This window comes from Ursus maritimus, unplaced genomic scaffold, assembly GCF_017311325.1.
Source record: "Ursus maritimus isolate PB19 unplaced genomic scaffold, ASM1731132v1 scaffold_1, whole genome shotgun sequence".
NCBI lineage: Eukaryota > Metazoa > Chordata > Mammalia > Carnivora > Ursidae > Ursus > Ursus maritimus.
Genome location: NW_024423343.1, coordinates 105,620,129 through 105,645,896, shown reverse-complemented (window position 1 = coordinate 105,645,896; position 25,768 = coordinate 105,620,129). Strand labels below are relative to the sequence as shown.

Here is a 25,768-nt window from a genome sequence, read left to right as displayed (position 1 = left end):
CCACACTGCTCTCCTCTCGGCTTCCTGTTAGAGGCCAAACCTGTGTGGTCGAGTCCTAGGCTCACACTGCTTCTCCCTTGGGATTTACGTAGGACACTGCCTCACTTTTCCAGAACTTTTACTAGAATAACGCCACTTGAGCGAGGCATTCTTTTTTTTTCTGTGACCTCTCCCTATTTTATTTTTCATTTTTAAAAATTTAAATTAATTAACATATAATGTAGTATTTGTTTCAGGGGTACAGGTTTGTGACTCATCGGTCTTAAAAAATACCCAGTGCTCAGTACAACACATACCCTCCCCAATGTCCACCACCAGTTACCCCGGAGAGAGGCATTCTGGCATCCTTCTATTTAGAATGGCACTGTCTGTCACTCTGGGCCCTGTTTTATTTCTTCTTGGAACTCTTAACGCCGGTATCTGTTTACAGCCCACATCTCTTTCAGAATTTAAGTTCCAGGCGGCCAGAGTCTAACTCTGTTCAATGTTCTACCCCGGCCGCTAAAAACAGTGCCTGGACTTTCATAAACCTGCTCAATAAATATTTCATTGACTGACTACACGAAGGAATGGGAGGGGAAAAGGGCCTGCAGCAGGAACACACCACAGAAGAAACGCTGTCGCCAGGTTTGCGCGCCCACCTGAGACCAGGAGCTCAGAGGCGGGACTTCCTATGCGTTTGCCGAAAGAACTTCCGGTGCGAAGCGGAAGTCCCCCAGAGAGCAGCCGCCGCGGAGACCCAGTATCGTCAGCTGTTTGGTGCTGTTGATGCGATGGGCAAAAGAGAGCGAGGGGACCGCGGTGAGACGTGGCGCGGGCGCGCTGGGGCCTGCCTGCGTTCGCCGTCCCCATCGTCCTGTGTCGTAGCTGCTCCGCCCTTCTCAGCGGCTCCCGACCCCGCAGTGTCTTGCGGCTTGTACAGGCTGTCGCGACAGGCCGCTGGGCCAGGGGCGATCCTTGACCTTTGGGTGCGCTGTGTCGTGGGCCGGGTGGGCAGCATTTGAGGGGGAGGACGCCCGCGGCACGCAGGTGGCTCTTGGCTAGGAGTGCGTGGCATTGGTGAAATACGGCCGCTGCCCGGCTTCCTCGAAATGCCGCTAGGCAGTGCGTAGGGAGTCCAAGGTTCCTGCTGGGCTCACTTCTGTGTCCTTATCTGCAGATAAGAAGAAGTCCAAGAAGCGGCACTACGAGGATGAAGAAGATGATGATGACGACGTCCCTGGGAACGACTCTCAGGAAGCCGTCCCCTCGGCGGCCGGGAAGCAGGTGGATGAGTCTGGCACCAAAGTGGATGAATATGGAGCCAAGGACTACAGGCTGCAGATGCCGCTGAAGGACGACCACAGCTCGAGGCCTCTCTGGGTGGTAAGCATACTCTCAGCGAGGTCAGGACCCAGAGTTTGTGGACCCAAAATAGAAATGCAGGGTACTACCCTCCAGAGCTGACTGGGAGAGAGCTTTCATACATACTGTGAGCAGCCCAAGATAGGAATGAGTAGGTATGGCACATGTGTGCTGGCTAGACTCGGGGTCCCTTCATCTCCAACGCTTCCTCTTACTCACCTTCCCTCCATTTCTGCCTCATTTGTGGAAATATTTATTTACTGAATAAATGCCATTTATTGTGTAATACTTTAATTCCCCATTTAAAAAATTCATGGAAGTTATGTATTTTCTAGGCAGCCCTTTTGTTCAACTTGAAATAATTAATACTCTACATTCATTTGAAACCTGGCCAAAAGGTACTTGAGGATAGGCAATAAGGTGGGCTTTCCCTGTGAAGAATAGTGGGAAGCAGCTACTGATTTTGGAAACCTGTTTTAGTCTCTCCATTCCTTGTATCTGATTACTGTAACAGGTCTCACAGTTGGCTGAAGGAGTGCTTACAAAATCATCTCCCTGGTGTTAAAGATCACTTTTTGGGCAGCTTCTCTTTTTTGGATAATGATCTGGGAAAGAGTAATAGTCTCTACAACTCATTAATTTCTTTATCTGTTGTGTCCATTTGGTGTTTCTTAGGCTCCTGATGGCCACATCTTCTTAGAAGCCTTCTCTCCAGTTTACAAATATGCTCAAGACTTCCTGGTGGCCATTGCAGAGCCAGTGTGCCGACCAACCCATGTGCATGAGTACAAACTAACGGCCTACTCCCTGTATGCAGCTGTCAGCGTTGGGTTGCAGACTAGTGACATCACCGAGTACCTCCGGAAGCTCAGCAAGACGGGAGTCCCTGATGGAATTATTCAATTTATTAAGGCAAGTGGGGGCTAAGGCCAGCTCTTTTGCCTTCCTTGTTAATGCAGTAATGAAGACAGATGCTACACATTGTCAGCCTGTGGCAGTCATGAAAATGCCATTCAGATGTCATGTGGGGAGCACACATAACTGATTGTCCCAGCTCCTACTCTTTTGGAATCCAGCATGGTATTCTTGCTGAGGCCACACTTCCCACAAGCTGCTCCAATACAATAGGTACTAACACACTGGGGCTACTAATTCAGCCCATCTGGCCAGGGTTATTTGGGAATGCAGCCAAAAGCAAATGGTGTTTTGGACTGAATTGTGTCCCCTCCAGAATTCATATGCTGAAGCCATAACCCCTAATGTGATTGTATTTGGAATGAAGAAGTAATTAAGGTTAACCCTGATCCTATAGGGTTAGCATCCTTTTAAGAAGAGTCAGCCAGAAAGCTCACGTGCTCTCTTTCTCTTTGCATGTGCACAAGAAAGAGGTCATATGAGCACGTGGTGAAAAAGTAGCCAGGAAGAGAGCCTTAACTAGAAACTAATCACTGGCAACTTGATTGTGGGCTTCTAGAAATGTTTCTGTTGTTAAATCACCCATTCTGTGGTGTCCTGTGTGGCAGCTGAGTAGACTAATATAACTGGTAAACTGTCTAAGGCTGTATACCTGCATGGGACTAATAGTCAACAACTTCTGTTCGGGAATGTCAAAAAGAACTTCCGAGTGTCGAAGTGGCTAGGGTTCCATATGAAGAGCAGTTGAACATGCTTGGCTTTGTCCTGAGAGACAAGTGAATGCCATTCAGAAGAGATGGACAATGACGGTTGTTGCCCTTGGCTGATCTAAAGGGAGTTGGATTCAGACCCCCAATCTGGAGTGGCAGGTGAGTGCCATAGGCGTCCAGTACAGTAAGGCATCCAATCTCAGAAGCTGATAGGAGCCCTGGTGAGCGTTCTCTCTTTTTGTGATGTGGAAAGGTGCCCGGGGAGAAGGGCCTGCACCTTGCTGGAATGAACCCGGCATCAGCACGCTGGCTGTGCTGTCTTGGCTGGGAGCTGCCTGCAGGAATGTGGGTGTTGGTACAGTGCAGTGGTAGATCCAGAAATGCAGCAGCAGGGGCAGGCCTCAGCCCGAGATCTGAGTGGTGAGTTTCCGTGGCCACCACACAACCTCTGCTGCGTTCCATCCTAAAGATTGTTGGGAACCTGTAAGATTTTAGCTGTATTCTCTTTCATCAAGAAGCTTACATTCTGGTTGGGGAAATAGGAACATTGGTGAGGAGGCCAGGAAGCTTTGCATTTAATTTGCGCAGCAATTACTGAACACTTACTCTGTGCCAGCTTTGTGCTGGGAGCTATAATAATGCTTATGTGGCTGCATGAACCATCGGATTAGGATGGGGCCTGTGGCAATGGAGAAGAAAGGGGAAGGGAAAATAAAAGATTTTATATAGCATTTTATAAATCAAGGGATGTGTATCAGAAAGAGCCAGGCAAGGGCAAGTTTTTATTCTCAAAAGTAGAGATTAATAAGAAAAAGTTCAGTTTAGGCTGACCTAACGTCTTTAGGATTGCACACTGGGCTTTCCTAAAGGAAAATGAACTCTTCACTTGGTACGTAGTAAGACATACCCAGTAATGAATGTGTCCCAAGTGAGCTGCGTATTGCTAATTGTGCCTATTTGATGTCACTCCTTGCAGTTGTGTACTGTCAGCTATGGAAAAGTCAAGCTGGTCCTGAAGCACAACAGGTAAGGGATTCTGGGCAGGCCCACCGAGGCACTTTAACCCTGTGCATAGAAGGCGACAAGGAGCTCACATCCGTGGACTGTCTGTCTGCACTAGCACCTACTCCCCTGAGTAAGGGGATAAAAGGAATAAGCAGAGTGAAGTGACCCAAACTGGAAATTTGTTCACTGGCCACTGTGTTCCCCCTAGCAGTGGAGCTGGGACTCAGACCCTCCTTATTTGACTTTAAAGCAGGGTGTTGTTCCTCATTTGCTGTATCTTGGCCAGCAGCTCATTGCTCAGATTTGGCCAAGGCTGTGGGAGAGTAAGAGTGGAGAGAGGCACAAAGCCACTATTTCCAGACCATCTGATCAGATGAGCAACAGAACCTTCTGGAAGTGGTGTACTGGTCAGTAGTCACCTCCTTCATCCCCTCTTGCAGGTACTTCGTTGAAAGTTCCCACCCTGATGTCATCCAGCATCTTCTCCAGGATGCAGTGATCCGGGAATGCCGCTTGCGGAACTCTGAGGGGGAGGCTACAGAGCTCATCACAGAGACCTTCACCAGCAAGTCTGCCGTATGTGGCCTCCTGGGTCACCCTTGGGGGTGGGAGCATTTGGGGTGTCAGCTCTCTCAGAGGCAGTTAGTTCAGCATTTGCAACCTTGGGACCCTACAGTCTTCTTACAGCTGCTGTTCTCTGTGCAACTTTGGCTCTCACCTGGTAGCAGGAGGGCTCATTGTCGAACAGAGGTCCAGATCCTGCATTTCTCTTACAGATTGCCAAGACTGTTGAAGGCAGTGGTGGGCCTTCTACTTCCCGGGTGACAGAACCACAGGGTAAATCTGACATCCCCACGGATCTGTTTGACTTTTATGAACAAATGGACAAGGACGAGGAAGAAGAAGAAGAGACCCAGACAGTGTCTTTTGAAGTCAAGCAGGTTAGTGAAGGCACCCTGCCTAAGCTGGCCCAGCCCTGCGTGGACTGTGCAGCCTGTGGGAGAGGCTGTTCCCGTCTGTTCCTCTATTGCTTCCTCCTTTTTGGTGTCTGTGGGCTGTAGCATCGTTCCTCCTAATGGAGTTTGATCTGAGTGTCCTGTTCCTCAGGCTGGTGTGGCAGTCTTCACAGATGTAGGAAATGGCCCCTTGGGTTATGTACAGTTTATGAGCATGCTTTGGACTTAAGATTATAAAACCTCTTTCATGCTCACTCCCCAGGAAATGATTGAGGAACTCCAGAAACGTTGCATCCACCTGGAGTACCCTCTGTTGGCAGAATATGACTTCCGGAATGATTCCGTTAACCCTGATATCAACATCGATCTGAAACCCACAGCTGTACTTAGACCTTATCAGGAGAAGAGCTTGCGGAAGATGTTTGGGAATGGACGTGCCCGTTCTGGGGTCATTGTTCTTCCTTGTGGTAAGTGACACCTGAGTGAAGAAGGTGGTCAGGCCCTTCTCTCTTGGTCTGCCAGCTTCCCCTCACTCTCTTTTGTGCACCTTTCTCTAAATCACACCTGGCCAGGGAGCAGCGGAGTTCAGATGACTCCCTGATTCATGACTTAACAAATATTTGAGTGCTTGCTGTGTGCAAGGCTCTGACCTCAGCAGTGGGTATACATTGGTGGATAGAACAGCACTTCTGATCTCATGGAGCTTGTTTTGGTGGTAGGGAGATGGAGGATAAACAGATCAACTAAGCTTGTGTCAGATCTTGGGGACTGGAGAAGAGGGCAGGGTGAGCGGTTAGACACTGATGGGGAGAAGGTGCTAGGGTCTCGTTCTTTGCAGTCAGTCTTGTGAGTTGTGTGTATGTGGAGACTACCTAGTACAGAAACTGCTTGTTCCTGGATGGCTTATTACAGTCTGCACGTCCCTTGGCACCTGTCTGATGTCATTTGTCCTAAGTCATGTCAGGTCCTGGCCAGCATTCTTGGCCACAGGTCACAACAGTTTCACCTGGAGGCCCTACCTCAGACTTAATGAGGTTAGAATCTTCAGGGGAGAGGCCTGTGCCTTCAGGTTCTTTTTTTTTTTCTTAAATCACCCTGGATGATTTTGATGCAATGCCTGGTAAAAGAGGAATTGCTGTTTAAAGGAAGAGCTTGGTTTTTATCTTGATCTTCAAACGGTGGGTGATAGTAAACTTGGAAGCCCTGGCATTTCGCTTCTGTCTCTGCCAGTAGTGTCCGCCTTTCCCGTATCTCAGCCCAGCATGCCCTGCGCCCGTTGCAGCTGCCTTGTTCCGAGCCCTCCTCTGTGCGGTCCGTGTGCCCCAGCAGTGCCACCTCCCCATGGCTTGGGCAGGTTATCCTCAGCTTTTACTTTCTCATGTTCAAAATGGCAACAATAGGAGTGTCTCTCACCTCTGGTTTGTTTTGAGATTTCAGCATTTGAACAGAATTCATGGAAAATGCTACAGTAGGGCCTGGGGCTTGTCTCTTTTAATTCTCATGTTTGGCGTGACCTGGGCATGTTTCCTTTTTATAAAGGAGAAAACAGAGGCTCTGGAGCAATAAGTGCCCCACAACATCCTCCGTGAGGATTATTACAAGTAATTTGCCCAGATTCGTGTGTTGATGAGTCATTCTCTCTGTCCATGTCCATTGCAATCTGGCCTTGGGTGTCATTGCCCTTTGGTTTCGCATAGGTGCTGGGAAGTCCCTGGTTGGTGTGACAGCCGCATGCACTGTGAGAAAGCGCTGTCTGGTGCTGGGCAACTCAGCTGTGTCCGTGGAGCAGTGGAAAGCCCAGTTCAAGATGTGGTCCACCATCGACGACAGCCAGATCTGCCGCTTTACCTCTGACGCCAAGGACAAGCCCATAGGCTGCTCCATCGCCATCAGCACCTACTCCATGCTGGGCCACACCACCAAAAGGTCCTGGGAGGCTGAGCGAGTCATGGAGTGGCTCAAAACTCAGGAGTGGGGCCTCATGATCCTGGATGAAGTCCATACCATACCAGGTAAGCAGGCTGAGAGCTGAGCTGCCCTCTCATCACAGAGACAGAAATTGATTGCCACTTGTTGGGTTGAGGGAAGGACTGCTATGTAGTATATCACAGTAGAAAGGCTTGGTGGGTAGAGTTTTAAAGTAAGTCATAAGCATGTGGGGGCGAGGATGAGGGTGGGTGGTGGATGGGTGTATCTCTTCACGGCTTCCTTAATCATGGGCCAGGAGTAGTCATGTAGGAAATGGTATTTCCCTCCTTTCTCCATCTTACTCTTGCAGCTCAGCTTACCCTTAACCCCCTAGTTTGTGGTACCATGAAAACTGGACCAGGAGCACTGAAGTCCTTGTCACAGCGGTGTTTGTTTTGTTTGACGCCTGAAGTTTTGATTCTAAATATATCACAGAAGCCCTACTTCTCCAAGTGTTGCAGGCAGTCCTTTTTTTTTAAAGAATAGCTGTATTGATATATTATCCACTGATAAAATCCACCCATTGTAAGTGTACAATTCAAGATTTTTAGTTAATATGTGGACTTGGGCAGCTGTCACCACGATCCAGTTTTAGAACCTCTCCCTGATACTCATTTACAGTCAGTGCTTTCACCCCCAGCCCCAGGGACCATTGAAGTGCTTCCTGTCTCTATAGATTTGCCTTTTCTGGAAATATCCTATTAATAGAATCATATAATACATATTTTCTTATATGTGCTTGCTTTTGCTTCGCATGATCATTTATCGATATTATGACACGTATTGATAGTGTCTTCCCTTTTATTGCTGAGTAGTATTCTAGGCAAATCTTTTTTTGATAAAAAAAAATGAAGGGGGAGGGCGCCTGGGTGGCACAGCGGTTAAGCGTCTGCCTTCAGCTCAGGGCGTGATCCCAGCATTATGGGATCGAGCCCCACATCAGGCTCCTCCGCTATGAGCCTGCTTCTTCCTCTCCCACTCCCCCTGCTTGTGTTCCCTCTCTCGCTGGCTGTCTCTCTCTCTGTCAAATAAATAAAATCTTAAAAAAAAAAAAAAAATGAAGGGGGAGCCCTGATAAATTAAGAAGTGTAAATTGGAGATTTCTCTGAATGAAATGAAATCAGAGGCATTTTCACATAGAATATTCAAAATATGGCCTAATTGGCCCTAGCATCCGTTCTTTTCGGTGCAGTGAGAGCCCCTCAGCACTCCTGGATGTCTGAAGGTACTTAGAGATGTTCACAGCAAGCCAGGTAGGGATCAGGTTGAAGGAACAGGGCGTTGGTCCTGAGGTGGGAGAGTACTTGGCATGGTCCAACGCAGCAAGGCCATGTGGTGGGAGGGACATAGATGAGAGCAGTCAAAGCCAATGTTAGGGAGAGGCAGAATAGAGTGTGGGCCTAATGCCATAGGACCTCATAGGTCATTGTAGAGCCTTTGGCTTGTACTGTGAGTGGGTGGGAAGCTATTTGAGGGATTTGAGCAGAGGGTGACATGGTCTGATTTATGGCTAAAAAATACCACCCTGGCTGCTGTGCCGAGAATAGACTAAAGGAGGCAAGGGTAGAAGCAGCTGGATGGGTCCCAACAAGAGTAAGAATAAAGGTAATCTACTTCTGCATGTCTTGTGAGGGTGAAGCTGACAGGCTGGATGTGAGATCTGAGAGAAATAGAAATCAAGGATGACTGTAAGGTTTTTGGCTTGAGTAATTGGAAGGAAGAATTGGCCATTGATCGAGATGTTGAAAGCTATGGAAGGAACAGGTTTGAAGAGCGCTGATCAGGAGTTAGGCTTTAGACACATGCATTTGATTGCTAGTTAGACATTCTGGCAGTAGCAATGATGTTAAGAAAATGGGCAAAAGACAAGAATAGACATTTCACCGAAGAGAATGTAGAGGTGCCAAGAAGCATTGGAAGAGATGTTCCACATCATTAGCCCTGAGGGAAATGCAAATTAATACCATGAGATGAGATGCCACTACACACCCATCACAGCGGCTACAATGAAAAATACTGACAATAATGAGTACTGATGAGAGGACAGAGTAGCTGGCATGTATCACCAGAGGAATCGCAAAATGTAGTCACTGTGGAAAAGTTGGGCAGTTTCTTAGAAAATTGCCATGTGACTCAGCAGGCCCACCCATGGGCATCCATCCTGGAGAATGAAAACTCAGGCTCACACAAAAACCTGCTCCTGAGTGTTTAGAGTATCTCTAGTCAGAGTCTCCAAAACCTGGAAACAACCAAAATGCCTGGCAGTGGGTGACCAGATAGACCAACGGGTCCGTCCCTCCCCTGGAACATGCACGCGGTTGCTGTGTGTACCAGCTTAGATAAATCTCCAGAGGTACATGCTGAGTGAAATCAAGGCATCTCAGGTTACCTAGGGTATGGTGCCTTTAAAAAGACGAAAGGATAGTGGTGGAGGGCAGATCAGTGGGTGCCAGGGGTTGAGGAGGGTGTGACAGTAAAGGGAGAGCATGAGGGAGTGTTTGGGATAATGTGTTGGTCTGTATCCTGATTATGGTGGTGGTTACACAAATCTATACATGTACTAAAATTTATAGAACCAATTCCACCCACTAGTTTTACTGTGTGCTAATTTGAAAACTAAAAGAAAAAACATTAAGGAGCAGGAAGGTATTGGGTCTGATTGGATCGGAAATTGGTGACCTAGAGAATCATCCTGCAGATGAATTTGGAATTGCCATGTAGTGGTTTAGTTGGAGGCTGTGTTTGAAGCTGGGGAAAAAAGGCTTTCTGCGCTTGCGTGTGTGTTTGGTTTATGTTGATGTTCCTCTTTAGCCTGGGTCTCAGACCCCAGAGGGTGGCTGCCAGGCTTGGGATTGGTTGTCTGGTGATGAGGATTCAGAGGTGTACCCCCACAAAATTTCACGCTTGCCATGGGTGTCTACGTGTGTCTCTTTCTTCCCTGGTTCACTGGGTCAGTTTGTCTCTGGCTGGGTAGGAGAGTGAAACCAAACAGCTGTGAAGAATTCTGAGTTCAGTCTTGTGAGCCCCTTGGCCTGAGACACTCACTGGGCCAGAGAGCCAATGTTAAATAAGGGAGTTCTAGTAAATCACAGTAAGTTTCTTGATTGTTAAACATCTACCATGTTGGATTAGGTAGAATGATCAATCTCTGAGATCTCTCTCAAAAGGTAAAGGTTGCTGTGTTGTTTTATACATCTTCCAAAAAGAGCCCTTCTGGGTCACTCTGTTTATGAGATTTGCAACTGCAGGACTTGGTGTGTATTAAGTGCTTACTGCATGCAAGACATTGGGCCAATTTCATTATTTTAGCAAGTATTTATTAAGAACCCACTAAGTATCGGGCACTGCTTGGACTGGAGATGAAGTGGGAGGGACATAAAATCACACAAATAAATGTCAAATGACAACTGTGACATAACGTACAGTGAAATAAGTCATACCCACAAAGTGTGTATTGGGATTCTATTTATATAAAGTTTGGATGACTGGAGTCGGATCATGGTTCCGTTGAGGGAGAGCGCTGACAGGAGGGGTCAGTGGAGAGACTTCCAGGTGCTGAGAGCACATTGCACAGGCACACAGCTGTGTAAAAATTGGTCAAGCCATGCACTATAGCGTATGTGAGCTCTTCCTCCAGACAGCCATATGGCTGTTAGAGAACGTGGTAGTGGGGCATGACGCGTTTGCAGGGCAGATGCCACAGGAAGGCCTTATTTCTGGCTGCAGAGTGTCCAGGCAGGGTCGAGACTCGGGCTTCCCTCGGGTTGATAGAATATCTGGGCTGCTGGTACTGCCTCCCAGGCTCCCGCATTAGGTTGGAGTCTCCATTGCCTTGGCTGCCATGCCCTTCTGACATGAGGAGCCTGGTCTGGGGTCCTTGGCTCCCCTTTTCTGGAGCGGCACAGTCCTCGGACATAACTGTGCTTTTGGTCTTTGTCTTCCAAGTGTATGTGCAAACCACGTTAGGCTTGGAAGACCTGGTACTTACTTGGGGGTTAGATAGCCCTCTGCTGTTGCGTTGTTCTTATGTTTTCGACTGGTGTGGTGTGACCCCTCTTTCCTGATGTTTAACGTCTGTTTCTGCGGTATCACTGACCTTACCTTTAATCGTATTAGAAGATAAGCATGACATGAACATTTTAACCTTCTCTCAGAGTATTAGGGTTTTTAAAAGATGAGCCCATGGAAACCCACAGTTGGATTTTTTTTTAAATTAATGTCTCATACTCACTTATGTGTTTATTTAATTTGATAAATCAGAAGGAATTTTAACATTACAAAGAGAGAGAGATGGGGTTGCTGGTTGACCAGATGAATCTAATTGGAAAAGCGCAGAGAAGAGAGTTTCCAAGGCAGGTCAGGGTGCCTGGAGTTTCATGTCTCCCTGTTTTCTCCTTGGTTTCTGGGAAGATGGTGGGAAGCTGAGCAGATCCAGCTCCTATCCTCTGATCCCCCAGTTACCCAGCCATCTTTCTGTGACCTGGGTACAAGTTTCAGGTCGAGCAAATTCCTTGCATCGTTTAGAGCTCAGTGGTATTTTAAGTGTTGTAGGTCATGTTTCAGATTGCCATTTGTGCTCCTGCTGGTAGCTTAGCTGTTGCAAGGAAGGATCCTGGGGTTCCCTAACTTGGGGCTTCCCTAAAGCCATTTCTCCCTTTTGTTCTCTTTTTCTTCCCTCTTTTGGACAGGTCTGAAAGTGATGATTAAGCGTTCTTGCCTAGTCACTCTTGGCTAGAGCCAGGTTCCTGTAATTCAGAAACCCGGGGGTTAGTCCCCATAGTGTCCCAGACCAGTGTGAAGCCGCAAGGATGTGTGTGGTCCTTGAGCGTTTAAAAAGTGACGGTGTGAATGCACTGATTGTCTCCCTAGCCAGGATGTTCCGACGGGTGCTCACCATCGTGCAGGCCCACTGCAAGCTGGGTTTGACCGCGACCCTCGTCCGGGAAGATGACAAAATTGTGGATTTAAATTTTCTGATCGGGCCCAAGCTCTACGAGGCCAACTGGATGGAGCTGCAGAACAACGGCTACATCGCCAAAGTCCAGTGTGCTGAGGTAGCCGCCTCCTTCCTGGCACTGTCTCCAAGGGAGGGACGCCCCCCCAGGGTTCAGGGGAAAGGGATCGGGTCAGCTCCCCACGGGCAGATACACAGGTCGGGACTTGGCAAAAGTGCCACATCTCAGCCTGTTGCCTCAGGATGAGGCGGTGTCCTTCCCACTCCAAGGCCTGGGACACAGAATCACGTTCCAGAGTAACACAGTCAGGAAGTGCTCACGTGGGGACGGTAATCCAGGCTGGTTTGAGTCCCAGGTCCATGCTCCTCTTCTTCTTCTCTGGGAGTGAGCACCTGAGGCTGTTCCCACCCACCCTCACCCTTGAGGGATTTTTGGGTGGTCCTGCGTGGGCAACCATCCAGGCCACGCCAGTGTCCCAGCCTCTTGGTTTTGATGCCCCCAGAAGGTACCTGTGGCCTAGGTCATTTTATTTCTGCACACATTGGGAAACATTGTCCCGATCTTCTTCTGCAGTGAATACCTGCATAGGTAAATGCTTAAAGTACACGTTCAAAGGTAAGTCTTCTCAGAAGGAACAACAACAACAATCCTTTCTGGCACCTTGAAGTGACTGTCACTCACCGGCAAGGGTAGGGTGGCCTCTGTCCTGAAAGGGCAGAAGGGGGCCTCTCGGGTCAAGGTGAGTGTGAAGAACCTGTGCCCGTGGACTTGCTCTGCCGAAAACTTCCTTACCCTGTCACTGTGACTTCATAATCCGCCCGTTTCAGGAAGCAGAGCGTTGCCAGGATCTGTGAGGCCCCCTGTTCCTCTCTAGTTGCTTCTCTCCTCCCCCTGCCAGGGTTTCTACTGTTGTGGAACTTGGGTTTGTCACTCTCTTGCTTCCCTTTATTTTATCTGTTGTGTATATTTCCCTTACCTATTCTGTTTAGCTTTGCCTTAAAAAAAAAGTCTTTAGGGGCACCTGTGTGGCTCAGTCAGTTAAGCTTCGGCTCAGGTCATGGTCCTGGGGTCCTGGGATCAAGCCCCACATTGGGCTCCCTGCTCAGCGGGGAGTCTGCTTCTCCCTCTCCCTCTACTCCTCCCCTGCTTGTGCTTGCTAACTCTCTCAAATAAATAAATAAAATCTTTAAAAAAAGTCTTTATATATATGTAAATAGAACTTGGTTATATATGTCTCTTGCTCAGTGCTTTTATTCCTTGCAGAATGTATTACTTTTTCAATGATGCAAGTAGCTGTAGTTCATTTTTTTGAATTGCTCTGTAATATTCCATTGTACAAATACACCACAGTTTGATATATGATAGAATATTACACAGCAGGTAAAAATAAAATCTCTAGTGTTGACAGACATTTAGGTTGCTAAGTTGTCTTTTTAACAGCTTTATTGAGTTGTAAGTTCATGTTTAACATTCACCTGTTGTAAGTAAATACTATGATTTAGAAATTCTGTGATCTTAGTAAGTGTAAAGAATTCTCTAGCCATCTTCACACTCCGGTTTTAGAATTGAACTTCCTACCACCCCATCACCACCCCAGAAATTTCCCTCATGCCCATTTGCCATGAACCCTTGCTTCTATTCCCAGCCCTAGTGAGGCACTGATTTATTTTGTCTCTATAATCTTGGAGCTTGGTTTGTTTGCTGTTATGACAGTGTTGCTGCATATATTTTTATACCTGTTTTTTGGGGCCTTGGGTAATTTTTTCTAAAGCAGTGTTGTTCACACTGTGCTGTGATTCCGTAGTGGATGGTGACATTACTTTATTGGGTCATGATCAGGATAGAATAGAATTTGCCAGAAAGAATAATACCTATTAAGGGTATATGTTATTTAATAAAACTGTTCGTGCATATGAATGTTTGGTTTGTGACGTAAAATGATTCAACTGTGAAGTCCACTGCTCTGGCAGATACACCTGGAAATAACATTTCTGGGCCAAACGCTACGTGGATGTTCACTTTACTAGTTGCATCCTAGAAAACTCTGTTTTCCAAAGTGTTGTATCAGTTGACACTCTCATCAAGGGTGAGTGAGGTTTTTCCACATCTTCTCCAACACATCATAGTTTTATTTTCTTTTGATTTTTGCTGACGTGGTAAGTATGAAAATGATATTCCTTTATGATCTCAATATGTATTTTCCTATTTACTGATGATGTTGAATATCGTTTCTTATGTTCTGTGAAATGCATAATTTTAAAGATTTTACTGTGAAAAAAACAATTGCTTTGTGTGTAAAGAACTAGAAATTCTAAATGGGGACATGGACAGGACATGGCCTAAGAGGAACCAGAAAATATAGCAGCAGCAGTAAAACCTATGAATTTGAGCTCAGCCCAGTGTTAGGCATATTATGATGGCAGCTAATCCCACGGTGGTTGCAGCGTGAAGAAAGGGTCTGTGATGATCACACAAAGTGGCATTGGTCACAGAATTCAGAGCCTGTCAGTATAGGCTTTATGGCCTGTTCAGTACAAAGTTTCCAGAGGGTCCTGAATGTGTGTTCATAGCCTTGAGACCTTTAAAGCCCATGGCACTTCAGTATATTTGTCTGAGCTGCTTTACCTTGCCAACAGCCCATGCACAGGGCCCAGCACAGAGTAGGCTCTCAGGAGTGTTATTGTCATTCTTATTTGAATGATCAAATTGTCTCAGATGCAACCAATGGGACCCCCTTCCAGCTGGCTTCTCTATCCGTTTGACATGTCCCCAGCATTCTTTGAGCACTTCCTTGTTTTCTGGAACAGCAAGATATTTTAGGCTGGTACTTTCCCTACCCACCCTGGCCCTGGAATCAGCCATTGCTCCAAGGTTCCCTTTTAGTAGAGAATGGAATTTACAAACCAAGAACTAGGTGCTAGGTGACTCCCAGGATGCTAGGTGACTCCCAGGATGTCACTGCTAGGCTGACTCAACAGACAGAGCTGGGAAGTGTGTGTGTGGTTCTCCATAGCAGTACTCTGTGTAAACTTGCGTGTGAAGGGATGGTCTAAATAGGAGGGGTTACCTGGACCACTGGTTGAGAACCTGATTTCCCTTACTTGAAGCTGGTGTAAAAGTAATTCCCTGGATATCGATGCATTTAAAAATCTATGTGTTAAGAGATAAATATGAGAGTGTCCTGGTTCACCATTAGGTATTTGATTTGGGGTGTGTGTGTGTATACATTTTTTTTTTCCATTTTAGAAAGGAGGAGGAGGGGAGGGGCAGAGGGAGAGGGAGAGAGAATCTTAAGCAGGCTCCGTGCCCAGCTTGGAGCCTACATGGGGCTCAGTCTCACAACCCTGAGATCACGACCTGAGCCAAAATCAGGAGTCCAACACTTAACCAACTGAGCCACCCATGCACCCCTTTTTGAAGCTAGTTCTGATAAATGAATGGTCTTCGAAAGTTTCTAAGCATATGATGTTTCAACTTGCAAACTGACCCTTGGTTATTACCGTGTCACAGGTTTGGTGCCCAATGTCTCCTGAGTTTTACCGGGAATATGTGGCAATCAAAACCAAGAAACGAATCTTGTTGTACACCATGAACCCCAACAAATTCAGAGCTTGCCAGTTTCTGATCAAGTTTCATGAAAGGAGGAATGACAAGATTATTGTCTTTGCTGACAATGTGTTTGCCCTGAAGGAATATGCCATTAGGCTGAACAAGTAAGAATTGAAAAGTTGGGGTTGCCTCCAGGCAGCTTATCTTCCCCAGGCTAGAGTGCAGAAGGTGCTTGGGGTTTTTTGTGTTTTTGTTTTTTGTTTTCCTCTTCCTCTCTCGAAGCTCTCAGGAACTTCTTAGGATCTAAAGGTCTGGTTCTGTGGCCCCAGTCCCAGGAACCAGGTAAGACAGAGGAGCAAGTGGTCAGACTCAGAGGTCAGAGCACGTAGAAAAGGGAGCCCGGTCACTCTCAGCCCAGGGATCAGGGGCTAGAGTTGTGCTGCTTTGGAAAGGTGGGCGCAAGTTGGCTTCTGGAGTGGCAAGCTGAGTGAGCACTCTGGTGGAGCCGAGGTCAGACTCTATGGGCCAGGAAGGCAAGGCTGACGGGCCAGCATCCCAGCTATGGCCCTGCATCTAGAAAGCACTTCTCAGGAATCACCAGCAATGTCCTCACTAGCGCACAGCCCCACTTGGGTTCTGTGTTAGCACTACGTGTGTAGACACAAAGCTTAGATGAGGGATGATGACTCAGGAAAAAGCATAAACAAAGAAAAAAGGAAAAAGTAAAGGAGGGAATCCTGAAGAAAATGGTCACCAGAATGGTGACCAGCTGAGGGCCTATAGCCACTCATTTTTATGGCCTCCTCCTGATATACTTGCATGACGGAGGGCTTCTTGGAAGAGAGAAACCTTGCAGGAGCTCTCTTTCCCTCTGATGTGCTTTCGGGATAATTGAGGGGGTGATTCTGTGTCCTTCCTAATGCAGCTTCGTTCTTCTCTAGACCCTATATCTATGGTCCTACATCCCAAGGAGAGAGGATGCAGATTCTCCAGAACTTCAAGCACAACCCCAAAATCAACACCATCTTCATATCCAAGGTCTGTGTAGCGTGCAGGGTGGTGGTGAGGCATCGCACCCCCGGGCTGGGGGAGCTCTGGGGATTTCTAGATCGCGAATTCATGCTTGTTGAAGGGACTTGATGAAGGGTTTTCATTCCCATGTTTCTGTGTGGGGGACAGAGGAGTGCATCCTGATGGATAGCAGAAGGAGCAGATGCAGGGTTTAACGTGGATGATCTAGAAAGTCTTTTTGCTTGACTGAGATTTTTCCCGCTTCTTTTGGGGATATGGGAATTTTACATTATATTTTATTTATCTAAGGGGGAAATTTTCATTACCTGTTCTGGCCGAAGTAGGCATTCAGATGAGGTTCTCTTTGTGCAGTTAGAGATTGCTGTGGGCTGTAGGCAGCCTTTCTCTTGGCTCCTCGTGTGCCTTGATGGTGGGTGGGGAATGTAAGCTCGATGCAAACTCATGAAGGCCCAGCTTGCTGATGCTCTTAGAAGCTGTGGCCCAACAGTGTAGAGCGGACATTCAGATTAGACCTCAAAGCTCAAAATAAATGAGATTTACTAATAAAGTCATCATGGCTGGGTCAGTAAGTGCCAGACTTTGACGGGTGCTTGGGAACCTTGATGGTCGGAATCCTCAAACGGAGGCTGCTACCCGGAGCCAGATCCAGCCCGGTGTGGACAGTGGCCCCCACCAGTTCTTGTGTCCCGCACGTGCTGGTGGTTTCATTGGCCTCCGGTTGAGAGTGTGGATGGTTTTGTGCAGACATGTTTCTGTAGCAAAAAGGAAGAGGGATCATTTACAGATAGTCTCTGCTCACAGGGCTCTCTCATCTTTGGGCCCCAGCAGTCCATACTGGCAATGCTGCTGACACAGCTAGTGGGGCTGTGGGTCCTGACCGCTTCTTTAGGACAGCTCTCAGGAGACTTCACGCTAGGTCCTAGAGGCCCGCCTGCATCCGTAGGACTCTGGTACAGAGAAAAGAGGATGGTGATTATCTTTCAGGATGGTGATTATCTTTCTAAATTATCAAGGGAGCTTATTTAAATTCAGGGCCAATTGATTTTTTTTTCTTTCTATCCCAAATAAAAAAACCTTCCCAGGCCCACAGCTGTTTCATTTCCATAGGTGGGCGACACATCGTTTGATCTGCCAGAAGCAAATGTTCTCATTCAGATCTCATCTCACGGTGGCTCCCGGCGGCAGGAGGCCCAGAGGCTGGGGCGAGTGCTCCGAGCCAAAAAAGGTAAAGGTGGTCTTACCCCTTCTGCTCCAGGAAGCCTTTCCTTTTGAACGACTTTGGTTAGGAAGAGGGTAGGACAAAGCTGCCTACGTGTTCATGGTGGCGAGGTTGCGCCCCCGGGCCTAGTGGACTCTGCAGGGAGGGATCCCAGAGCAAGGCTTGGCTCTTATTATTTCTCATGCCTTGGGGTTACTATGTGGATATTTTCCCTGGTAGCTGCCTGGTTCACGTGGATATCTTCTCAGCTGCGCGTTTGCGTTGGTAGGTAGTGGGGGGGCCAGGAGAGCGGTGTGTAATGGTGTCACCGTAGAGGAAGAAAGCAGAGCCGGGCCACCAGTGACGTCTAGGAGCAGGAGCTGTACCCTGGACCTTGAGTCGGAGTAAGAGGAAGGCGTGGTAGGAGCAGCTTGGGCAGCCCTGTGGCTGCCTCACACACCACCTGGGAAGAGCCCCGTCCTGCGCGGCAGCTTGCAGCAGGGGTGTTGCATGCTCAGCGCGTGAGGATGCAGGAGGTCGGAGTCTGTGCCTGATAACTGTGATCGAAGGGCGCAGACCCTGACCGTGGGCGTGGCAGGCACTGACGCTGCTGCTTTGAGATGGCCGCGGCTCTCCTCCTGGGACCAGGCAGGCTGTAAGACAGGGACCCAGGCCTTGTCCTCTGGGTATTCGCTTTCCTTTCTTAGGAGATAGCCGGACTGCTGGGATGTTCGGAAGCAAGGTTAGTGGGCGTATGTTGGAATTGTACTATGTTAGAAGACGTGTAAGAGGCAGCTAACTATTTAATAAGGAAACAGGGCACGTTAGTAGAAAGAGCATGTGCTTGGGCACCAGGCTAGCCTTGTGATCTTGGGCAGCTAGTTTGCCCTTCTTAGCCTTGCTTTTCCATCCAGAGTGGGAGTACATCCTGTCTTGCAGAGTTGTTGTGAGGAGTAACAGGGTATAGAAGGCTGCTGGATAAATTGCAGCCTTTATAAACCAACAGGGATATAATCTGCCTGGCATATGTGAACATAATTCGTAACTTATGACTTACTCACCACCTCCCCAAAAGAAACAAATCTAACTTGAAAACCACTTTGGATTTGAGTAGAATTTTGGTTTTTTATATTTGATATAAGGTATTTGGCTGCTTTCTTTGCATCTCTGAGCTCTTGTAAGACTAAGAAACAGTTGAATTCAGAGGCTGGACACAGATACGGAACCTGCTGACAATTGAACTGTGAAACAGAACCTGCAGATTGTCTGGAAGAATCAGCTTTCATAGCTGCAGTATTCTCTTTCCTAGTTTCTGTGATAATTCTGTTCTAGGTTTTCTCTCTGAACCGTTCTTTTCTTTTTTTTAGTAACTTTATTGAGATAAAATTCACATACCATACAGTTGGTCCATTGGAAGGGAACAATTCATTGTTTTTTTTTGTTTTCTTTTCTTTTTTTTTGAGAGAGCATGCATGAGAGAATGGGTGTGTACAGTGGGGTGGGGAGGGGAAGAGGGAGGGGGGAGAGAGAATCTTTTTTTTTTTTTTTTAAAGATTTTATTTATTTATTTGACAGAGAGAGACAGTGAGAGAGGGAACACAAGCAAGGGGAGTGCGAGAGGGAGAAGCAGGCTCTCTGGCCAGCAGGGAGCCGATGCAGGGCTCGATCCCAGGACCCTGGGATCACGACCTGAGCCGAAGGCAGACACTTAACAGCTGAGCCACCCAGGCGCCCCGGAGAGAGAGAATCTTAACCAGGCTCCACACGTAGTGCAGAGCCCGACTTGGGGCTCCATCTCACGACCCTGAGATCATGATTGGAGCCAAATTGAACCCTTAACTGACTGAGCCACCCAGGCGCCCCCAGTGGCTTTTAATATAATTGCAAAGTGTATAACCATCACCATAGGCTATGTTTAGAATATTCTCATCACTCTAGAAAAGAAACCCTTTCCGGCTGGCAGTCGCTCCTTTCCCCTTGCCTCCTAGCCCCAACTGCAGGCAGCCATGACTCTATTTTTACCTTAATAAATGTGCCCATTCTAGACATTGCCTACATACAGAATCATGCAATCTGTGCCCTCTGCAACTGCCTTCTTTCACTAGTCTGATGTTTTCAGAAGGGTCCTCCGTAGTAGCATGTAGTAGTACTGCCTTTTTTTTTTTTAATTAAAGGTTTTATTTATTTATTTGAGAGAGCACAAGTGGAGAGCAGAGGGAGAAACAAACTCGCCACTGAACAGGGAGCCCAACATGGGGCTGGATCCCAGGACCCGAGCTGAAGGCAGATGCTTACCTGGCCGAGCTGCCCAGGCGCCCCAGTACTTCCTTCTTTTTCTTGCTGAATGACCACTCGTTGTGCAGACGTGCCGCGTCTTGTTTATTTGTTCTTCTGTTGGTGGACACTTGGGGTGTTTCCACTTTTCGGTTCTTAGGCATACTGCTGCTATGGAATTCATGCACAAATTTTGTGTGGACATATGTTTTTAGTTCTCTTGGGTATATATCTAACAGTAGATTGTTGGGTCAGCTGGGGTAACTCTCTGTTTAACATTTTAATTAACTGCCAGACTATCTTCCAAAAAGGCTGCACCATTTTACACTCCTAGCAGCAGTGTATGAAGAATCTGGTTTCTCTACATCCTTGATGGTTGCTGTAATTATCTTTTTTGATTCTGGCCATCCTAGGAAGTGCCAGGTGGTACCTCACTGCGATTTTGGTTTGTGTTTCCCTGATGACTAATGATGTCAAGCGCTTTTCATGGGCTTTTCTTTGGAGAAATGTCTGTTCAGATCCTTTGCCCTTTTAATAATTGGGTCATTTTTCTTTTCATTATTGATTTGCAGTAGTTATTTATATAGTCCAGATACAAATCCCTTATCAGATAGATGCTTTGTAAATATCTTCTCCCATTCTGTGGGTTGTCTTTTTACTTTCTTGGTGGTGTCCTTTAAAGCACAAACGTTTTTAATTTAATGAAGTGTCCGAGCAAAGTCAAGGCCATTAGCCCCCTGACTGCAAAGTTCTTCCACTGCATTCAGTTGTCCCTTGAATAACACGGATTTGAACTGTGAAGGATTTTTTTGATAACTGTAGTTCAGTACTGTAAATGTATTTTCTCTTCTTTACAATTTTCTTAATGTTTTCTCTAGCTTACTTTATACTAAAAATAGTATGTAATACATGTAACATGTAGAATATGTGTTAATCAACTGTTTATGTTATTGGTAAGCCTTCCAGTCAGCAGTAGGCTATGAGTAGTTAAGTTTTGGGGGAGTCAGAAGTTACGTGTGGATTTTCAACTGTGTGGGGGTTGGTGCCCCTAACTCTCATGTTGTTCAGGGGTCAGCTGTACTTAGTTTTGAGCCCTGAACCCTCGGTGCCTAGCATTGTAACAGCCAATGTTGTCCTTTCTCCTTTCCTCTCTTAAGGGATGGTTGCCGAGGAGTACAATGCCTTCTTCTACTCGTTGGTATCCCAGGACACACAGGAAATGGCTTACTCAACCAAGCGGCAGAGGTTTTTGGTAGATCAGGGTTATAGCTTCAAGGTATGTATTCATTTGATCTCCGGTCAGAATAGAACCAAGGCTTTTTTTGTACCCGTGCCTCCAGGAGAGGTAGGCACTGCCCTTGGCACCAATGTGGGACAGAGCTCAGACAGCACAGGACATTAGGGCACTGGAAGCCCTGCCTCACATTCCCTGTATCTTGGCATGCATTGCTGGGGACTTCGAGGGAAACAGTTGTTCAGGATCCCTTCTTGCACCCAGCCTCCCACTGTGAATGGTCAAAGAATGGGGCCTCGGAAGCGAGGGGCTTGGTTCTCTGCTTGTTAACATTTTACGGTTGTCTTGCAAACAGAGTGTTAGTTGTCAGTGGGAAAATGTGCTAGCCTCACAGGACTTGAGATGCCGCGGAGCTGTGGCCTCACTGCTGCTCTGAGCGCCTTGGGGTTACTTTCCTGCCCCAGCAATGGTTGTCAGCCAGAGCTTTAGGATTTCCTGTTGTTCATAGACCTGATTTGTAATACAAGGAAGGCTGTGATGGGGGTCCCTCCAGGTGGCTGGGAGAGCCCTTCCTTTAGTCTGTTGGTGAGCCCGGGCCTCAGTGGGCCTCACGTCAGCGCTGTCCATGTGCGACAAATGGGCATTTGCACGGCTCTGGAGATGCCAAAGCTTTGGCTGATTTCCATTGGCTGAGGTGACTTCCATTGCTTTCTTTCCCGTTTATGTCAGGATTTAGTGTCCCGAAGATTTTTATTTGTGGGAGTGGATGGGGGTGCGGGAAGCAGAGAACTAAAAGGACGCTCCCTAGAACATGCAGGCTCCCAGGCTCTTGGTTTACAGAAGACTACAGGCTGCCTTTTCAGACACTTTTGATCGTGTCTTTTTACGAGTTGGTGAGTTCTCGTTATTAGCCATCGGCAAGAGGTCAGGGCTGTCCAGCCCCTCCTCTCTTAGCCAGAAGCAGTGACAGTTTCGGACATTTCATGCTGAGCTGGAGGATGGGATACTTGACTGTATTTTGAAGGATTTGTGTGAAGGCCTTTTTATGTATCTGTACAAAATGTGCGGTGATGGCAGCATTTTCATACCTCCTGATCCCCGGAGAGTCAGGGATTACACAAGCACCAGATCAGGGAGTATTCTGGGTTGTTTGAAAGGTGAGCTGGGCAGAAAGGCATCTGGGCATGTGATTTTCTGTGTTGGTTGGAGCTGCCCTTGCCTTCCTTACCTTCAGCACTGCCGGCTGAGAGCAGCCAGCTTAGAGTTTCCAGAATCATGGCCCCGGAGTTCCCGAGGGATGATCGGGCCAGGACAGAAATGCCCTGTGTCTGCGCTCTGGGTCTGTGGCCGCTTGAAGGGCTCAGCCACATCCCTGCTCCTGGGACTTTGCTTTCAATTAAAATGCTGAGAAGAATTAACAGGGGGAAAAAAGATTCCTGTACACCCTCAGTCCAGGCTTTCTTCAGGGATAGATAGGCTGTGTAGTAAGTTACCCCCAGAGAAAGGAAAACCAAATCTCCACCATGCTGTTCGCTTGCTCTCTGAGAAAACATCTTGTAAATCCCCCTCCACAGGCTCTCATTTCTGAGTGCTCCCTCCTGCTCCCAGGAGGCTGAAGACCCTGCCCAAGGGCAGCAGCAGTGCCTGTCAGTCTTTGGTCCCCTTCTTTCTCTGGTGCAGGACGGAAAACTGCCAGAAGGGACATTTTAGGGTTGCCGAGGCCCGGTTGATCTTTTGTAAGTGATCGTGTATCTGCCGTTTGGGGAGTAGGTTTCTCTGGAATTTCCTTCACCTCCTGCCCTGCAGTCAGTAGTTAAGCTCCTTGTTCCAGATGGCTCCGAAGCTAGTCTCTGGAATGCCAGAGAGGAGCTCTCCGTTGTTAGCTGCCTGCTCAGATGGGCCCGAGGGAGGGAAAACAGAAGGGGACATGTGGCCTGCGGCTTTCGGCTCTACAGGTAATCACAAAGCTTGCTGGCATGGAGGACGAAGAGCTGGCATTTTCCACGAGAGAAGAGCAGCAGCAGCTCTTACAGAAAGTCCTGGCAGCCACTGACCTGGATGCTGAGGAAGAGGTGGTGGCAGGAGAATTTGGCTCCAAATCCAGCCAGGTGAGTGAGTGGGTGAGGCTGCAGGTGTCAGTTCTCCTGAAGGACAGAAGTCTTATGCACACACATGTACTTAGTTGTGTGTGTGTGTGTGTGTGTGCACGTGCACCTCTGTGACCTTTGTAAAAACTTGGAAAGCCCGGGAAGCCGCAGAGAAGAGAGTAACAGAAACAGCCCCTGTGAACCTTTTGGTGTGCATCCTTCCTTCCTTCCATATTGTTTCACATGGCCAAGTCCACGGCGGCCGTAGCTGGCCTCCTGCTCCCTTCACCTCACAATGTGGTCCAGATTTTGTTAGTGCCTTGACGTTGGAGCCCGGGGTGGCACAGGTGGCCCCAGGCTTACACCAGGGTGGCTGCGGGAGGGGGTATTGTGGGCCTGCCATGTGCTAGGCCAATATAAAATGGTATAATAAATGAAAGGGCCATTATGGGGAGTTTTTATCATCCCTTCCAAGAGAAAAGTACAGTTTAGTCAGGTGCTTTGGAAACAAATTAAATTGATATTAGAGTCAAAAGGTGAGCTGTAGTTGGGACAAGGAAAGAAAGCAGTGTCCTCTGGGGAGGTGCTGTTCTCCCTCCAGGCTGAGGGCTGGATCCCCCTCTGGGCACTCTCCATGGATGGATGCTTCAGGGAAATTTCTTGCCTCTGACTGTGTGCTAAGGCCATTCGCACCAACCAGTGAGCCACCTAAGGTCAGGCTGTTGAAAGCATTGCTTGGTGCCTGTCTGCATACTTGGCTTGTAATCTGGTACAAGTAGTGTGCCAGGCTCTGAGTCAGACCCTTGTCTGTGTGATTTCTGTTCACACCACTTATGTCAAGACTGTTGAGGCTATCCCCGTTTTACAGATGAGTTCACTGAGGCTCAGACATTCAGTATTTGTCCAAAGTCACCCAGTGAGAGGTAGAGCCAAGATTCAAGCCCAGGGCTGTCTGGCTTTCCACTTGATCCAGAGCCTAATGGGGAGTCTTAAGGTGTTGGGGACTGCTGCCCTCGCTGTCGAAAAATTCTGTTTATAAATTGTCACTAAGAGAGGCAGAGTAGCATTGTGGTTAAGAATGGGGAATCTGAAGCCAGCTGCCTGGGTTCAAGTCCCATCTCTTTAAGAGCTGTGTGATCTCGGACAAGTTACTTAATCTCTCTGTGCCTCAGTTTCCTCATCTGTAAGATGGGGATTATAATAATTGTGAGAATTGGATGAGTTAATACATGTAAATACGTGTAAACTGCTTCATACAATGCCTGAGACACAGTAAGTGGTCAATAAATGTTCTTAAAAAATTAGTATTTATTAAACTTAAAAACTTTATAAAACTTATTATGATTATAAGTGTTATAAAAGGAGTGTCTTTTCCCTTGGAAACTAACTGTGGGCTGGGTCCCCCCACAGGTATCTCGGCGCTTTGGCACCATGAGCTCCATGTCTGGGGCTGACGACACCGTGTACATGGAGTACCACTCAGCTCGGAGCAAGGCTTCCACGAAGCACGTGCACCCGCTTTTCAAGCGCTTCAGGAAGTGACATCCCTCGGGCCATGTGGGTGAAGGCTGGGGGCCCGGCACCAGCTTTGGATAGGGATTTTCCATATCCGTATTTTTTCCTTTAACATTGACCAAACGGATGCAGTGTTTGTTAACTGTGTTGAAGAAAATGCATTGAGAGCTTGGTTCTGTCTTCATGGGTCGTCCAGGGCTTAAAAAAAGTTGGGGGACTCTATTTTGGGTTTTTTTTTCAGACCCCTCTTTAATCATGGGCAGTGGTCATTCCTGTATATAAATATTTGTAATATTTAAGATGTATTTATCTTAATGTTCTGAATAAACAGAAAGGGAGCATTTGACCACTCTTGATGACAGGTGTTCTTTGCCTTGTCACAGGCATGGGCTACGTCTAGGTGACAAACCTCCATCGAGGCCCTCTTCGTAGCAGGCACGAGGGAGTGAGATGGGGCCCATCCCTGAGGAGCTGTACTGGGGAGACACACCCCAAGATAAAGAAGACTTGCTAGTTGGTGTTGAGGCGTGGACAGGGCCAAGGGCCAGAGAGAGGGAAGTGCTTGAGCTGCCTGTTTGCCATTTAGCCTCTGGGCGCTCCACGCTCGGCACCCCTGTGTGCAGGTCCTCTAGGTCAGCTGGAGGCCATCGCATGCCTCGGAAGCCACCGTGCACACAGCTCCTACGGTTGGGCTTCTCCGAGAGAGTCATCTCTTACTTCTCCCCCAGATGCACTTTTGATGTTGTTGGGAGGCTGGGTTCCTCTTCAAATAGCAGTGTGCTGCCCTTGGATCTTTACGAGCTGGTTCCTTTATTCTGACAGGTGTCTTTTTCTTTCTTGTTCCTGGTATGAAAGAAAAGAGGAAAAGGATTGTTTCATAAAAAAGAGACACACAAGGCATACATAGGTCATGAAGAAAACCTTGCTATTTTGAGGAGGAGGCTTATCCTAAGAGGCCACAGCGCTCACACGTGGGGAGTGTTGAAAGCCTGTGCTAAATAAATAAGGCCTCTACAGTTGGAGTCC

At 47.6% G+C, this 25,768-nt stretch overlaps 1 protein-coding gene across 1 annotated transcript; it reads left to right on the top strand.

Moving 5' to 3' along the window:
* The first annotated feature begins 701 nt into the window (after window positions 1-701).
* ERCC3 (ERCC excision repair 3, TFIIH core complex helicase subunit) lies at window positions 702-25,088 on the top strand. The gene is made up of 15 exons (XM_008686074.2): window positions 702-801; window positions 1,160-1,365; window positions 2,020-2,256; window positions 3,946-3,995; window positions 4,415-4,550; window positions 4,751-4,915; window positions 5,193-5,397; window positions 6,628-6,942; window positions 11,768-11,952; window positions 15,364-15,566; window positions 16,344-16,440; window positions 17,542-17,659; window positions 21,064-21,182; window positions 23,096-23,248; window positions 24,638-25,088. Exons 1-15 carry the CDS (start codon window positions 774-776, stop codon window positions 24,767-24,769), a joined length of 2,349 nt encoding a protein of 782 aa, XP_008684296.1. The 5' UTR covers window positions 702-773; the 3' UTR covers window positions 24,770-25,088.
* The last annotated feature ends 680 nt before the right edge of the window (window positions 25,089-25,768 follow it).